At 37.3% G+C, this 17,098-nt stretch overlaps 1 protein-coding gene across 5 annotated transcripts in view; it reads left to right on the top strand.

Moving 5' to 3' along the window:
* Positions 1-17,098, top strand: part of COL14A1 (collagen type XIV alpha 1 chain) — a 110,107-nt gene that overhangs the window by 54,060 nt on the left and 38,949 nt on the right. For all 5 annotated transcript variants that reach the window (XM_021546489.4, XM_085572481.1, XM_085572482.1 and 2 more), the window contains exons 19-28: positions 428-579; positions 3,279-3,408; positions 4,427-4,549; positions 5,879-6,028; positions 6,668-6,784; positions 8,601-8,747; positions 10,973-11,047; positions 12,402-12,541; positions 13,746-13,869; positions 15,359-15,502. In XM_021546489.4, coding sequence (XP_021402164.1) covers positions 428-579; positions 3,279-3,408; positions 4,427-4,549; positions 5,879-6,028; positions 6,668-6,784; positions 8,601-8,747; positions 10,973-11,047; positions 12,402-12,541; positions 13,746-13,869; positions 15,359-15,502 — 1,302 coding nt within the window. The remainder of the gene's footprint in view (positions 1-427; positions 580-3,278; positions 3,409-4,426; positions 4,550-5,878; positions 6,029-6,667; positions 6,785-8,600; positions 8,748-10,972; positions 11,048-12,401; positions 12,542-13,745; positions 13,870-15,358; positions 15,503-17,098) is intronic.

The raw sequence follows: 17,098 nt of genomic DNA on the forward strand, positions 1-17,098 counted from the left end.
TTCCCTTTATAAATGTGAGACTGGGAACTCTTTTCGAATTTTGCTTAGTTTTGAGTATTCTCTTTCTTTTCCCTGTAATTAGAAATTGACTTTTAATGAACAGCATTTCTGAGTTATTTCCCTTCTGTAGCATTCTAGCTTGGATTATTTTAAAGTTCCATAAACTGAGTAAGATAAACAAAGCAGATGGGATATTATATGTTAATAGAAGTGTAGGATAGCTATTATTATTATAAGTGATTACAGTTTTTATATTTTTAAGCCTAAATATGACTGAGCTATATGGTTTTGCCTACTGTGGATCTTCAGAGCCACCATGACTTCAGGAGAGCTTGCAGCTACTTGGTGATAATCAGAAAAATATAAAAATGGTATTAAATCTAAAAACTCAGGAGAGAAAATATTAATTAAATATTTCTGGGTTTAGTTTTTCGAACAGGAGTCAGAAATCTTGTTATAGATGATGAAACAACCTCAAGTCTGAGGGTGACATGGGACATTTCTGACTACAGTGTTCAGCAGTTCCGAGTGACCTACCTCACTGCAGAAGGTGACCGTGCTGAGGAAGCAGTAAGAATGGTCTGTATGGGTTTGGTTATTGGCTTCACAAGCTTCTTTAATAATTGCTAAGACATGATATCTTATTATATGACAATTTTGTTGCAATTAGTAAGGGATCAATATTTGATATTACTGTGAGCTTGAACTTCAAAGTTCTAATTGCACAGCACGTGGCACTGCAGACAACAGCAATTGAATGTAAGATCAAGGTCCATCACACAAATGTTTAATGAGCTCACAGTTAAAAGAGGAGCTGGCTGTCTCTTTTTTCCTGTACTTTTTTAAATTCATACAAGTTGTATTTTTATTTTTAATTTTATTTTTTACTCCTAGTCATTCTTCTATCCTGAGATTGTGTTTTAATGACACTTAAATATTTGTACTGTCTTAAACAATTTTCGTTTTCCTCTCCCTCTCCCTCTTTTAGTATCCAATGACTACTATGTTAAAATGAAATTAAAACTGTAAGAAAGGTATTAAAATTGTGACTATCAAAATGACAGTACAGCTGACTCAAAAGTTCATTAAATAAAATTATAAAACTGTATTATTAGGTAGGTATCTTGACTTTATTGTCACAAATTATTTAATTTTAAATACACTCTCAAGCCTTATTATCTTTAGTCACAATTCAGCAAATAGATTAACCACATTTCATCTTTGAAATTAATCAGGTGCATAAATATTTTACTGAAAAAGGATTTATGTAAGATTATACTTAAAATTTGGCACATTTTAATTGAAGGAATGTATTTTACCATGTGGCTTCAAGCACCTGAGAGGCGCTCAACAGATGTCAATAAAACAACACAGATGTTCAATTTTAGGAGAGTGCTTATATTCTTAGTACAATTTTTAGGCAGAAACCAAAAGTTTTGTGGAATTTGGGCTTACATTTTCTATAGCGTGACAGTTCTGTGGTGAGCACTTACATTTTTTGGCTCTGATTTCAGTGATATAAGTTTCAGTTACTCCTCCCTGTCCATAAAAATATTAATAAGCTTTATAATTCCTGATGCAATTGGCTGAAAATCAGGGACTAGAAAATGTAATAGAATACAGAGGGGTCAAGCTCTAAATTGCATATGTGTTCTTGCTTGTGCTGTACATACTGGAAAGATCAAATTTTTTCTCTTCTTTAAAGCCAAAAATGTTTCTCATTGCTGAAAGCCATATTGATCTGTGGAAGATTATGCACATGTGGAGAGGAGAGTTCTCAATGTTTGCATCCACTGTTCTAAAAACTAAAAAAATTAGTTGGATTTTTTCAGAAACTTGGTTTGTGTGTTTTGAATGCATGTGTATGGAAGAGGAACATGGAAATCTTTCAAGAACATTTATTAATGGTTTAAGTTCAGTTTTGATCAAAGAATGAAGCACTTTGACAAGTATCAACACCTGGGTGCACTAGATAAATTTCCTTCTTTGTATCACTTGCCAAAACTAGAAGTATTTTGAATGAATCCTGGAGGGTTAAACTGGTGAGACCTTTCTTGAGGATATGCTTCAAATCTTTGCCATCATCACATGCATCAGTGCTCTTTGAAATAACAAAAAGCTTTTATAGACCTATTTCTTTGCTTTTCCCCCATGAGTTTGAAGGATTTATGCTTCTCTCAACTTCTTGCCAAATCCTTGTAGTTGCTGGCTCAGGTGACAGATTCGCAAAATGGACTTGAGCCAGGGAATGTCCAAAATGTGACGTTGGACCCTGGGACTTGCTTCCAGCAGCATCACTTCAGAGCACAGATCTCTGCACAGGAAACATAGGAATAGTTTCTCTTCTTTACCATGCCCATACCATGTAATGTAAGTGGCTCCCATACAGGCTTGGGAGGCTCCCTGAGATTAAATTTTACTGGTGAGTTAAGCAATTGCAAGGCTTTGCTTGGCACTCCTGCCACCACTATTGTGATACTGGTTTTTGAGGCTCTAGCTAAAATACAATAATCTATTCAAGAGTTTTAGAACTAGCTGCTTATAGGGAAACCTGTCACTGTGCTTAGTTCAGCACGCTGAAACATGTACTCTAAACCAAAAAATTGTTTGGAGGAATTTCTACAGCTGCTCTACTACCAGGTTGTCTGGTTGGATTTTTCTTGCAGATCTTCCATGTTCCCTGGCAGATTGGGATCCTGTGGTATTTGTGGGATGCCATCCTACTTCCTCTCCTAAATAGCTGCCTTCATTTGCTTGTCTCCAGACTAGATGCAGACAGGAAAAACATTTTTTATTCCTGCTTGCTCAGTTCAATGCTTCCAGATCTCATAACCTGATTTTCCTTCCTCCCAGGGATGGAGGATTTTTGTCTCCAGAGAGCAAAACAATCAGCCTTTGTCACCAGGCTTCAGAAAAATCTAAATATGTCCAGAATAAATACATCAAGAGGATGTATTTTGTCTATACAGTAAAATAATTTAAATATTTATGATCCAAACAGTACCAGTGATTTATGGACCTGCAGTGGCTCATAGGTTTAATATAAAACAGTGTTATCTCATAGGAGCATTTCCATTATTTTCTTTTGGTGTAATGGTAGATCTGTTAAAAGGGTGAATAATGTAGTGATTTTATTTTAATGTAGAGCATCACTAATATTTGAAAATGCAAGTTATATAGCAATGGTAGTGGAATGTGTTGTCAAAGGCTATGTAAGATAAAGTGGTTTGGCTCTAGTCATTGAGCTTCATTTGTTTCTGCATTTTCTGACCCTCCAGGTAATGGTGCCTGGCAGACAAAACACTCTTCTACTTCACCCTCTGCTGTCTGATACAGAATACAAAGTTACTGTAACCCCGGTCTATTCTGATGGGGAGGGAGTCAGTGTCTCGGCTCCTGGCAAAACTTGTAAGTACAAACTTTCCGCCTGTCTTTGGCCAGGATGTGCATGAATAAAGGCTTACTCTTTGTAGCCTTTTTTCTTTGGCTGTAGAAATGTATTTTAGGATAAATGTGGGCTTATTTTGCATGACTTATATGACTCAAATTTTAAATTAATCTCAGTTGATTGATTTATAAACAATGGGTTTCTTCTAAAATACAAGCTGTATTTTATATTCAAATACTCTGAGTTTGCAGAAACTTGTTCAGTAATAGAGCTGGTAAATGCTTGATAACCAGCCCACCAAGGGCAAGCCAACTAATACAGAAAGAAAGTAAACAAAACCTGCTGAGATGGTGTTGAACCAACCATTGTACTGTTAGATTTTCTTTTGTGTGAGATCATTGCTTTCTAAGGGTCATAGGAAATGCTGCTGAACTGTTTATAAAAAGTGATTGCATTATCTCCAGAGTTCTGACCAAGTACCAAAAGATTACTCAGCTGTAGCTTAAGCTTCCTCTCTTCTGTATATTGTAAAAAATCCTTTCATTGTGCATTTGTAGTCATGATAGTATAATTTTATTGAAATGTTCTCCTAATTTGCATAATTTGTCTTAATTGAAGTGCTATTTATGCAGAGACTTAAATCACTTGTAAATAAGTCCTTTGATTCCATCCTACAGAATTAAGTGCTCAAAAGACCATGATTTATACATTAGTCTGCTTGGATTGGAATAAACTATACAATGTATAATTATCTCTAAATTACCTTACATTTTTAGGAAACAAAAGTGAATTTTTTTAAAAGAAATGTATGAAAAAATTTTGGAATTAATTCAAAAATTCATTGTTTGTTGATCAAAGTTTGTGGTTAATTAATTGAGTAATACAAAGAATGAATTTGATTAAGAGTTTCATCCTGATAATTTTACATGTAAATCTGAGACTAATGGGTATCACACTTTTTGTATCTGCATATCTTGATTTTTCTGTATAAACTTGTATGAGATAAACTTGTAAAATCCCAGTGTGGTTTCTTTTCAGTGCCCCTGTCTGCTCCCAGGAATTTACGTGTCTCAGAGGAGTGGTACAACAGATTACGAATCAGCTGGGATGCCCCACCTTCAGCAACAATGGGTTACAGGGTTGTCTACAAACCTGTCAACAGTGAGTTTTTACACTGATTTTTTTGGGGTTATGTCTGACTGAACATTATTTTTCACTCAATTTTGTTCTTAAAACTATCAGTTGCAGCTACAGCCTTGAAAGTGTTATTAACTTTGGTGCCTCATATTTTTGAATATGAAAGTTTGATAATCACAGAATGATGCAGGTTGGAAAGGATCTCTGGAGATCATCGAGTCTTCCTCATGAACAGGACAGGTCCAGCTTGGAACAGGTTTCAGTGGACCCTGACCAATTGAATTTATAATATCTCCAAGGATGGAGATTTTTAAACTTCTCTAAGTATCTCTCCCAGCTTTTGACTACTGTCACTGGCAGTGGCTTTGCTAATATATGATAAAAATTTTCCATGTTGCAAAATTTTTCTTTTTTCTTCTACATTTTCCTGTTTGCCTCTGAAGACATTCTGTCTGTGTCTTCTCTACCACCTTGCATAAAGTAGGTGTTGGCAGAAGTAGATTTCCCCTTAGACTTCCCATCCTAAGGCTGATTAATCCCAGCTCTTTCAGTCTGTGTTTTTTCACTTTATCATGACTCTGTTGCAGAGAATATGATTGCTTTTTCCTGTTCCTCCCTTCTGTATTCTACTGTTTTTCAACTTCCCTCCCCTCACAATAAAAGGTTTTCACTTCTTCTCAGACACTTGACATTTTATGCATTGTCCCTTTTGTGTGTGCTGCATCCTTTGCCTGCCTGTACCTTGCAGCTGGACAAGACATCCAGAATCCTTCAAATTTCTTTAGAAAAACAGGATCCTCTATTGACAGCAAATCACAGACATGTGACCATTAAGGGGCTAAAGTACTGTCCAAAGGCAATACTGCTGACTGGTTTCTGAAGTGTATCCAGAACAACTAGGGGAGGTGATGAAGGAGCTGTTTGAGATTCTGACTTGGGAAAGTTTCATTCTTTTCTATTTTCATTATCATTTTTGCAGTTTTAAATGATGCTGTTGTATAAGAAGCCCTGAGTGACTGTAGTGCTGGCTGGCATCTGCTGCCCCCCATGTTGGTCCTGGCACACGACCAAACTGGGGAGATATTTGGCTGCCCCTTTAGAGCAGTAGTAATTCACTGAAGCAGAGCAAAAGGTTTTTAATAGAACCAGTGTCTAGCTCTGCCTTAATGAATCCCACTGCTGAATTTCCTAAGTGTGTTTGTTGTGTCTTCTTTCCATGCAAGGATTGAGGAGAATGTCTTTGTGTATGGTTAAAAAAAAGGCAAAAAATATTAACTTTATGAACACTTATATTTTTTTCTAATTTAGTGGATGATCAAATGATTTTCTAATATATTTCTTTTTTTTTTGCAGCTCCTGGTCCTGCATTGGAGACCTTTGTAGGGGATGATATTAATACTATTCTCATCCTAAATCTCTTCAGTGGAACGGAGTACAGTGTTAAAGTATTTGCTTCATACTCAACAGGCTTCAGTGATGCCCTAACAGGCGTGGCCAAAACCTGTAAGAATGATTTCATGCTGCTCAGATCTCTACAAGCTGGTTTTCCTTACAACTGTGGCTTTCTGCAGTTCCCTGAATAAATTTTCACATGGAAGACGTTACTTTGTTTTCCTGAAATGAAAGTCTCTCTTTCTATGAGACTATACCAGGCTTTTAAGTGCTCTGCTGGATGTTAGCAAGACAGGAATCATAAAGCAGTTATAATTTATCAGCCAAAAATATATTTGCCTAGTAGTATATGTAAATTTCCTTCATGAAAAGTCTATTTAGTATATTTTTTCTAGCTCCATATATAATATTATTTGCTCTTTAGATAGCTAAAGCTCAATTTTTAAATTAGATTTTGACAGAAATACTGCTGTTATTATGATACTTTTATACTTATTTGTAAGAACTAAACTTTTTAGCAGTGTTCATTATTTAGTTTTAAGTAAATTGCCTAAAGTTCTAAACTTTTGTTTTTTAAGTTCATTGCTTTTAAAAATTCTTCTTTTAGATTTTCTTGATGTTTTTAAGCAGCTATGGACATTATTTGTTAAAAATGAATTGGCACTGGTTTCACTGTAATAATTTTGTCATTTTTTTTCTTTCATGTCTTATTAGAGGTATAAAACTAATTTTGTCGTATTTAATTTTCAGTGTATTTGGGAGTGATGAATTTGGATTCCTACCAAGTCCGCATGACAAGTCTGTGTGCTCAGTGGCAGCTTCACAGACATGCTACTGCTTACAGGGTAGTTATAGAGTCACTCGAGGGTAAGTTACTAAATAATTTGACCTGCAGCTACAGCCCAACCCAGAGAATTGAATTGCATAGAAATTGTATGCAGTTAGACCTGTAGACTGGCTTCTGAAGTACTGGAAATGATGGACACAAGAGAGGTGTGTACACAGTGACAGTTTCAGAATGGGGTAGCATCCCTGTCCTTTTATGTCAAACATGTTGATAGCTTGTGCATTTTATGTCAGGAACTTGGATCTATCAGTAGAAGAAGGGTGATTACCTGAGTTTTTCACTGCTGTGAGGAACAGAAGATGGATAAGGATGCATCAAAGTTTGTAAATATACCACCAGCAGTAGCTTTCTATGATTAGGACAGACAGGAGAAGAGGGCAGAAAGGTAGCAAAGCTCTGAATGAATCCAGACCATGCCCACAGAATCAGAACAATGTCCACTTTTGTTTGTTCTCATTCTATTGATGCTTCTTTGTAGTTCATAGTAGTAATGTTACTCATATGGATAAACATGACACAGTTTTATGCAGTCACACAAGAAGTTTTGATGCTTTTAGCACAGCATATCTAGAGGGTAAATGACAGCCTCTTCAGCCTCACTGATTGTCAGGTGTAGCCAGAAGACATTTTGTGACTGTTTGTGCAGAACAGCTCTCTTATCCAGAGCAGACATCAGCGCTCTTCTGACAGGCGGCAAATGAAAACCTGGGATAACTTGAGAGAAGTGCAGTTAGGAACACTTAATGGGCTGTGTTAAAGGTGTCATGGACAGTAACACTGATCATGTGGCAAAAAAGGCATGACCTTTCTGTGCAGTGGCAAGTGGATGGTGATAAGGTTTATTTGAAGCCCTGAAATACAGACAAGCTATTCAGATAGCAGAGATCTTGGCTCACACAAGACAGCACAGACATCCCTCTCACCTGGGAGTTAGCCAACACCCTACTTTCCTCATATAGAACTGCCAGAATTTAGCTGAGCTGAAAGCACCTAAATGTGAGCAGAACAACCTAGAGTGTGAACAAATATTTCTTAATAATATATATCCTGAAGGGATTTGACTGTCAAATTGGGTGTGTGTCTGGTTCAGGCATCAAATATTTTTACACTAGTGTAACACCTGATAAGCATTAAGTGGCTATTTGTCATTTTTTATACACTCTGTAAAATGTGAGATCAATTGCTTGTATTTCACTTCTTCCTGATGCAGATTTTAAATGGTGATAAAGTTTTTCTTGTTATTAAAACATGCCTTATGCTATTTCCAGTACACAGCCTTTTTCTATTGTCAGTGTATTTTCCAATGCAGGATTTAGCAGAATCAGTTTTGGAACCCTGTAAATGCTATCCCTTAACCATTTTGCAAAGTGGCTACTAGTGAAAGCTGGAATATGATATCTGGTTCAGTCTCTTTTGTTGTGCCCAAGCACATTATATATGCCGAGAACCAGAGAAATAGACAAAGGATACCATAGAATTTCATAATGCAACAATTTCTAGTTAGACTCTCATAATTTAGGACTAGATCCAAAGCCTGTTCATGACAGTGTTAGTGATTTTTATTGCCTTCAGTGCATGGGGAAAAATTAATCTTTTTTTTCCTGAAGATGTTTGACACATTCCTCAGCTCCTACTTAGTATGAAGAATGAAATGTTACAGAGACTTCTGCACAGAGGTCATTTTCCAAAAGTAAGGCAGCATGTAGTTTATTAACTTATGCCAACCTCTTACTCTTCATATGCTGTCATGTACTCTTCTTATTTATTATTTAAATCATATCATTCAATAAAACAGTAAAAAAAAAAGAGCTTTCATGGTTTCTTCTGTAATTCCAGATGGAAAAAAGCAAGAAGTAAATCTTGGTGGAGGGACACCTAGACATTGTTTCTTTGAGCTGATGCCTGGAACCAAATATAAAATCAGTGTTCATACACAGCTTCAGGAGCTGGAGGGCCCTGCTGTGAGCATCATGGAGACAACATGTGAGTAAAACAGAGGAGACAGAGTTCAGCCAGCTGCAAAAATTGCTTTTCTTGGGTTCTGCCCTTTGCCCACACATGTGCTATTCCTACAGTTTCCTTTAGCTCAGCTATTAATTTTCCAAGTACATTGTGACTCCACCACAGATGTGCAGGATTCTTACACCACTGCTCTGAAGTAATTGTTAAGCCACATTCAGCAACTCTATTGGACTTCTAATGAGAATGAGACAGGGAGGATGGTTTAGTTTTCTTCATAAAAAGTCCCACAGTGGGATACTCAGAATATCTATGACCTTGGGAAAACAAGAACAACAACAACAACCAAACAAAAAACAAAACAAAAAAACAGAAAAATAAGCAAACAGAAAGTTCTGTTCCTGCAACTCTTGTTATTTAGTAAAATTAACTAGTGTTTGAATAATTTACAGATAAATGAGACCTCAAAACCCAATTAAAGTGTTTTGAAACAAAAAAACCAACCAGACTTTTAAATTACTAGTTGTAGTTATACAAGCAAAAAAACCCCAATCCTCACAGCTGTTTATGAAGGCAAGATGCTGCTGCCATGAATTCAAAATACTACAAAATAAAATATGGGACTACTAGAATGAATATTTTATCTTTTTTGAGCCCATTTACAATTTCAGCATTACCTATCTTCTCATATTATATTGCTATACACCACAATGCTCTTCCCTTTCTCTCAGGGTAGAAAGTGTTTGTACTTTTCTTCTTTTCCTCCCACATTTATGGTTTCACATAGGAAAAACTTGCACAGATGCATGACTCCAATTCCTCCTAGTCCAGAACACATTCTCTGAGCAGTGAGCAAAAAGCCAAGCTTTTCCTGCTCTTTGGGGAATTGTGTTTAGTGTACTCTGCAGGTCAGGGAGCTAGGAGACATGAGGAAGAGTACACCTTGGGCCATATGTCCATTTGAAAATGATGGTTTGTGATAATTTCTCTAAACTATTGTTTCACCTGTAAGGGAAACAGTCTTCAGGATGACCTGCATCTCTTTGGTGCTGAGAGCAGCCTTTAAAGTCATTTTACAGCAGCTGTGACCCTTTTTTAGTGGGTCTGGTCCTGGATTGCTGTGGCCATGGAGGTCCTGGGCACTACTTCTGTGTAGGTGTCTCAGTCCCAGCCCTTTCTTTTGCTGAAGCCATTGGGAAACTCCCAATCAGCTACAGTGGGATGCAGACATGTAATGAATACTGTTGGCACTGATCTTTCCCAAATGTAGGTTCCTTTTCTCAGGCTGCCCTAACTCTCTCCATTGCCTATAAATGTAACTTAGGCGGTACAGAGAATAAATTTAGTCTTACTTAAAAGACTGATGTTCATAAGAAGGCACCTGTGCCTTTTTATGCTAAATGCATTGAATGAAAATGGGGAAAAAAACCCCTTGAATGAATGTGGAAGCTTTTTCTCCCATAGGGTTGTGGAAGTCAATGCATATGCATTTTATCTCTGAGAGTTCAGCTGGGCTGTATTGAAAGGTGCTAAATAAAGCTGTTGCATTCAGAAAAGCTGTCAATTCACCTAGGTCACTGCAAGGTTGAAATTCCAATGTCAATTTTCAGGAGAAGAGTGAGGGGCACTTTCAGAAACTATAAAGCAACTTTAGTAGAAGTTGCTGCAGGCAACAGAGCCACAGTCCTGTTAGAATTGGGGTCAGAGCTGCGTTTCTGTCTGGAAGCATAACAAATTCTTTGACCAAGTTCAGAAAAGTCATCATCAGGGCAGACTGTGATCTGCTTTGAGTGGCTTGCTTTTCCTCTCTGTCTTTGCATTTTGGATTGTAGGACTGAGATATTCTTCCTTCCAGAGTGAATAAAAACCTACTTTCTGTAACTGAGGACTTTTGTTGAGAAAGGAGGACATAGACCTTTATCAAAATGAGTTATGGATCCTAGGTCAAGAATAGTGCTGACACATAGTCTGCTACACTGGAGAATCTCAAAAAGGGGCAGTTCCAGTAGTAGTTCAGTTGTAGTATTGTGTCATTCATACTGCATATACAGCCACTAATTGTTTTGCATTAAAAATATTCTCTTTCAGGTGATATTTCTTGCATGCACTCACCTATGTTTACCTCCAATTGCATAATGAGTGGATTAGGGATAATTAATTATTTTCATGTGGAAATGAGTAGAAAATGCTGTTTATTAAAGATATTGGGCTTTTACCCATGTTTGAATATTCCTTCTTTTATTCTCCAGTACCATTTCCTACTCAACCACCAACAACACCTTCAACACCACCCCCACCACCTACAATCCCACCTGCAAAAGAGGGTAAGTGCTACCTGTGTGAGTTTATAGTAATCTTAAAGTGTTGATGCAATGTTTTTCTACTTCTGACGGTATTTTAGACTTGTGGGGAGCAGATCCCACAAGGCATTTGCTGTAGAAACACTATTAAGGCAGCTGGCTTAAATTTAATGAGCCAAAAATCTGACCTCATTGTTGTACTGTTAAAATTTGCTGAAGGGGTGGTTAACATATGTGACACTTCCTTTTTCCACAACTCCTAAACTATACATATTTTGCAACTGAAGCAGACAGTTTAATTATCCTAGGATAATTAAACTTCAAAAGCAGCATTATTTTTAAATATGTCTACTTTAGGTAATGTGAAAAGTATGGGCCATATTCAGACTCTCCTCTTTAAATACAGACTTCCTTTTATTATTATTTGAAGGTGTCACATTTTGTACAGAGGCATATAATATTTCTGTGAGAGGAGCAGTATTGGTGGAGACTGAGGATCAGATGCATCAGCTTGAAGTCTGTGGACCAAACTGATGTATATATGGAGACTTTAACCCACAAGTACAGGGCAAAAAGACCTTGTATGTGTGTGTGTTTAGAACTACATAGGAGCAGAAAATGAGGGGGTTTTGTTAGCCAAGGAGTAATCAACAGAAGATGAAAAATACAGGTTTATATCTTCTTGTTCTATTCTCTGGATTTAGATGAAATATGATGATGAAATATGTTGAAAAACCTAACTTTGCTTTGAGACAGTTTACTTCTGACCCCAAGCAATGGACTTGGATTTCTGAGAAGTGCTGGAGGCTCCCAGTTCCCATGAAAGAGTGAGCAACTTGTGTGAGCAAATGTACAGCTCTTGCAGGCCATTTTGCATAAGAACATGCTGGAATCAGATGAGATGGTGAAACCTGCATGGCTCCAACACAGTGCAGTTAAAGTGCATTAGACACTGCAGACCTTAGGGTAACTAATGAATATTTTCCCAGTGGGAACCTCCACAGTTGAAATTCTGTCAGCTTGCTTACTGTGTCATTTTAGGAGTCTGGCATTGTATGAGTTAATGTGTGACTTTACATTAAAACCTAAATAAAAATAGAAATGATAGGCCAGACTTAAAAGAACCATTGAAAGGAGTTCTGTGATAGGATCTGTTGGTGCAGACAATTCTCCCTTGCAGAACTCAGCTGGTTCTGCACCTGCACTGAAGTCAATGCCAACAGGTCTGTTGGCTAAAGCTAACATTATGAGCTAACATGTATTAACTAACATTAAACAAGGGCTTTTCATGATGGTTGCATTTTCTTAAGTGATTATTGAGCTTTCATGAGGAGTTGAGGCATTGCTCTAATTCCAAAATTCTTGCTTTCTTCCTCAGTGTGCAAAGCAGCCAAAGCTGATCTGGCATTCCTGGTGGATGGGTCATGGAGTATAGGAGATGACAATTTCAATAAGATAATTAACTTCCTTTATAGCACTGTGGGAGCTTTGGATAAAATTGGTCCTGATGGAACACAGGTAATCAACGTGTGCAGAGATGGAGGGTGCATGGACTTGACAGGGTATTTTAGACTAGACCAGAAGTGAAATGAATCAAGAAATAACTGGCATCATTTCACACTTCAGTGAAAATATAAACTGCTCTAGGTCAGTATCTTTTTTCAATATCTTTTTATGCACACCATATGTTAAAATTCTCAATATAAATTTTGGTAGCATGAGGTCTAAGTATCATTTCAGTCTCCTCTAATTCTAATGACATTTAAATTTGTTAATGTTTTTGATACTCATTGTAGTGTTTATTTATAAGTAAACTAAAAATGGCATTGATAAGGAAAATTAAAGGTTCTGTTATTTTAAATCTCTCACTCTACAGAATCTACAGTGCTCGAAATAAAATTTGCAACGATTGTTCCATTTATGTATTTGTTTAGAGACGTGCTCCAGAATATATTAATGGCAAATACATTACTGTTTTAAGTGTTACCTGTATAATATGTGGTTTGGGATCTCACTGGAAATTAATTTTAACTTGTGCAACCCTGAAGAATACTTAGTTTTTACTATTTCTTGCTATACACCTATTTTTCCGGAATATAGTTAATGGTGCTTCAGAAACTTTGTCACAAGTTTAAACACAATAGTTCCTTTTAAATCAGGGGCATGACTTCTGGAATATGAAAATCAATATATGCTTTGTGAATTGTGGTAGTTTAGTGTACAGGATTGTAATACAGGGTCTTAACTCAGTAGTGTCATATTTGACAGAGGCAATATTTCAAAATATATTCCTGAATCTTTCTATTACTTGCTTCATTCTTGCTCCCTAGTTTAAGTTACTTATGTGCAGTTATTAATTCATGGACTCTGAATTAAGTCCCAGCAGCTCTGAGTATGAATAACTGCACACATGTGAGCAGCTGTAACCAGGATTTTGCTTTTGGGGCTTGACTGAGGGTGCTTCTGCCAAAGTGGGTATTAATGTTCTCATCCTGTTTGCTGCAAAATGAAACCAGAAAGTGTTAGATGGTTGCCAAGGTTGCAGAGAGTAAAATTGAACTTTGTTTAGTGAAAGCTTTCTTAAAGAGGAAAAAAGTCTGGCTTCAATTTAAAGATGAAGCAAAGTTACAAGATAAATCCTTGTTTTAAGTGTTTAGATTCACTTACTTTTTGCTTGCACAGTGGGTGGTGCTTTTGTAATGAGCATCTTCTATGTGCACAGGTGGCAATAATTCAGTTTACTGATGATCCCAGGACAGAATTTAAATTGAATGCATACAAAACAAAAGAGACTCTTCTTGAAGCTATTCAGCATATAGCATACAAAGGAGGAAATACAAAAACAGGTGAGAAAGGATGTGCTTGTATTGCAGATTTTTTTCCCTGCTTCTCTAAGGAGTATTTATTTCTCATTTGCTAAATGGTTTAATTAATCACTGCAAAATCAGTGATAACATGCTGGCTCCACACTGTAGATGAAAGACTGGGCTCTGAAATTAGAAAGTCTTTGTAATCTGTAGTTTACACACTTCAGCCCCTACTGCTGCATATTCACCCCACTGACCAACAGTGATAACAAGGATCAGGGAGGCAGGGAAAAAGGCAGGAGGGCTAAAGCAAATTATTTTGGGGGTAGTGGAAGCTGGAATGGAGAGTAATATGAAATCAGCTTGCCAAGTGAGCAGAAAAGTGATAACGGGGAGAGGGAGGGAGGGAGCTTGCAGAGCATGTATAAAACTGGAGAGAGCAGAGAGTCTGTTTGGGTATAAGCCAGGACAGTTAAGCATCTGTGGGATGTTTAAGATTGGGATGGGGAAGGATGTTTGTTAAGGTTGCATTTTAATTAATCTCTTAAAATAGCTTTCTGATATAAAGAAATTATAGATGAGGGTTCAAAGGGTTAAAATCTGTTTTAGTTGGGGAAAACCGTATGTTTTATTATTTTCAGATTGCACAGAAATATCTTGCAGCTGTTCTATTGAATCCAGTTTCAGCATTATCAAAATCATTTTCTATTTACTACAATGACATTCTCAGTTGTTCATGTAGACAGTGCCCTACAATCCAGAAAAGGAAAGTTTTGTTATCTCTAACCCAGGTAGCAGCTAAATACCACACAGTGCTCACTCACTGCCCATCCCTGGTGGGATGGGGAGGAGAATCAGGAAAGGGTAAAGCCTGTGGGCTGAGGAAACACTTTCAGGATTGAAATAAAGTAAAATATGATAGTAATAGTAATTAAAATGGGTATAACAAAGAGAGGGAGAGAAACTCCAAGAAAAACAGATGATGCTCAGTATAGTTGTTCATCACCTGCTGACTGATGCCCAGCCCATTCCAGAGCAGGGATTGGCCCCTCCTGGCCAACTCCCCAAGTTTATACACTGGGCAGGATGTTCTATATGGAGTATCCCTTTGGCCAGTTTGGCTCAGCTGTCCTCTGTACACTCTCCTCCAGTCCTCTTGTGCAGCTGCTCAGGGGCAGAGAGTGAGACACTGAAAAGTGCTTGACTCAGGGTAAGCACAGCTTAGCAACAACCAAAACATCATCATCAACATTAGCCTCCTATGGAGTCCAAACCCCAGCACTGTACCAGCAATAAAGAGGGAAATTAAGCTGATCCCAGCTGAACCCAGGACACACACAAAAATCATGTTTGTGATCTTCCCTTCCAGACTGAAAAATGAAGGGTCGAAGCCATCAAAACTTGAAACATTATAGTCAGAACCAAACTTTTCTAAATCTTGATTTTAACAAATACAGAATGAACAAACTGACAGACTACTCAGGAAACTGGATTTATATCACAGTCAATGTCAATTTTTGTGTTACAGGCAAAGCCATTAAACATGCACGAGAATTCTTATTTACAGGAGAGGCAGGAATGAGGAGGGGCATTCCAAAGGTTTTGGTTGTCATCACTGATGGGCGATCACAAGATGATGTGAACAAAGTCTCCAGAGAAATGCAACTAGATGGTAAATTGTGTGATTTTAAAAACAACTCACATGCTCTTTTTTTCTCATTAATTGCCTAAGTGAGGGCATAAGGTAAGGATAGCCTTTGCTTCAGATTTTCAGTTTTAAAGAAAACAGCAATTGCTGAGAAACACAGAATATCACTAGGATATGATTAGACTCTGGATATTTTTGGCAGCAGTGCTAAAATCATGTAGTAGTTAATGGAATTGTTCCCAGAATAAAGATGTTGGGGAATATGATCCTGAGAATTTGGATTGTCATCTATAAAGTGTAGTCTAGTGGTTATGTGCAAATTGAACTATTTTGTTTTCTACACAAAAGGTCTATTGAAAGTTCTTATACTGTTTCTGACCTGTTCTCGTATTACACTAATTACCTCTAGGAATTTTTTTAAAGCTTCAATTTTAGAGCTTTAAGCAGCCACACCATGTTGTGAGTCTAAGTGTAAGAAGTGGATTAATTGTTGTAGAAGTTTGTACCAAAACTGAAAGGACACAATGTGCCACCTGGCACAAAACTAAAGAATGGAAGAAAAAAACTATCTTCCTTTTAATGTGAGGTGACCTGAAGAGAAATTACATTTGTGGCTTTTATTTGCTTTTAGCTTTGACAGCCATGAAATTCCCAGTGTAGCTCACTGATTTCTGAAACCCAACATAATTGTCCAGCTTGGCTGCCTCCTTGTTTGTTGCTAGGTGCTGAGTGTAGAGGCTTCATCAATAAAGCATATGACAAAACACTGGGCTTGCATGACCTGTTTTAAGTAGCAGTTAAGAAAACTGTATTTGTGAATAAATTGGAGTTTGTGTCTAAGCTGAACAGAAAATGTTCATCTCTCAGGGAAGTCTTGCAGTTGCATTATTAGCTCCTGGACTGGGAATGGCCTCCAGAGAAGAAGGCACTTTGTAGGGGTTCACTTGCAGGGATGGGGCACACGATGCCCCTCTCCCATTTCCCCTGGAATGTCCTGCACAATGAGGCTGCAGACAGGTTGGAACAGGCACTGATGGGCATCTGTGACAGAGGCTGGCACAAAGAGGTGCTGATCTTGGATGAGACTTGAAGATATTGTCATAATGTATTAAGTCAAAGTTTTATTATACTGAAAGCTCTGCAGAAGGTGATGAATGCCCCTGGTTCTCATCCAAACTTAAAGATAATATTGCTTGACTGGAATAAATTTGTGACTGAGCCATGCTATATCCAGTATATCCCTTAACTGTATTTAGCCTGATGTAGAGGGGTTTTTTCCTTCATCTCTTATAGAAAGGAAAATGTTGAAAACTTATGTCTCCTGAAACATGTAGGGTAGAGTTTCCATTTGATTTAAATCCTTTAAGTCAGGCTCATATTTTGAAAAATATTCATACTAAATATATAGAACAGATGCAACCGGTGCAGTTAAATTGCTGATGAAATGAGAATGCATTTATTTCAGTGTTCACTCATGAAGCAGCAGTGCCTTGAAATAATATATGTACTAACACGTGGCATAGAAAAAATCTGTAAATAACCTGCAGGAAATTAATTTCTCTACCTTGTATTTATTCTGTACTTGATACATGAATAATTTTGTGTAATACAGTATTATTA

This window comes from Lonchura striata, chromosome 2 (genome assembly GCF_050655825.1).
Source record: "Lonchura striata isolate lonStrDom1 chromosome 2, ASM5065582v1, whole genome shotgun sequence".
Lineage (NCBI taxonomy): Eukaryota > Metazoa > Chordata > Aves > Passeriformes > Estrildidae > Lonchura > Lonchura striata.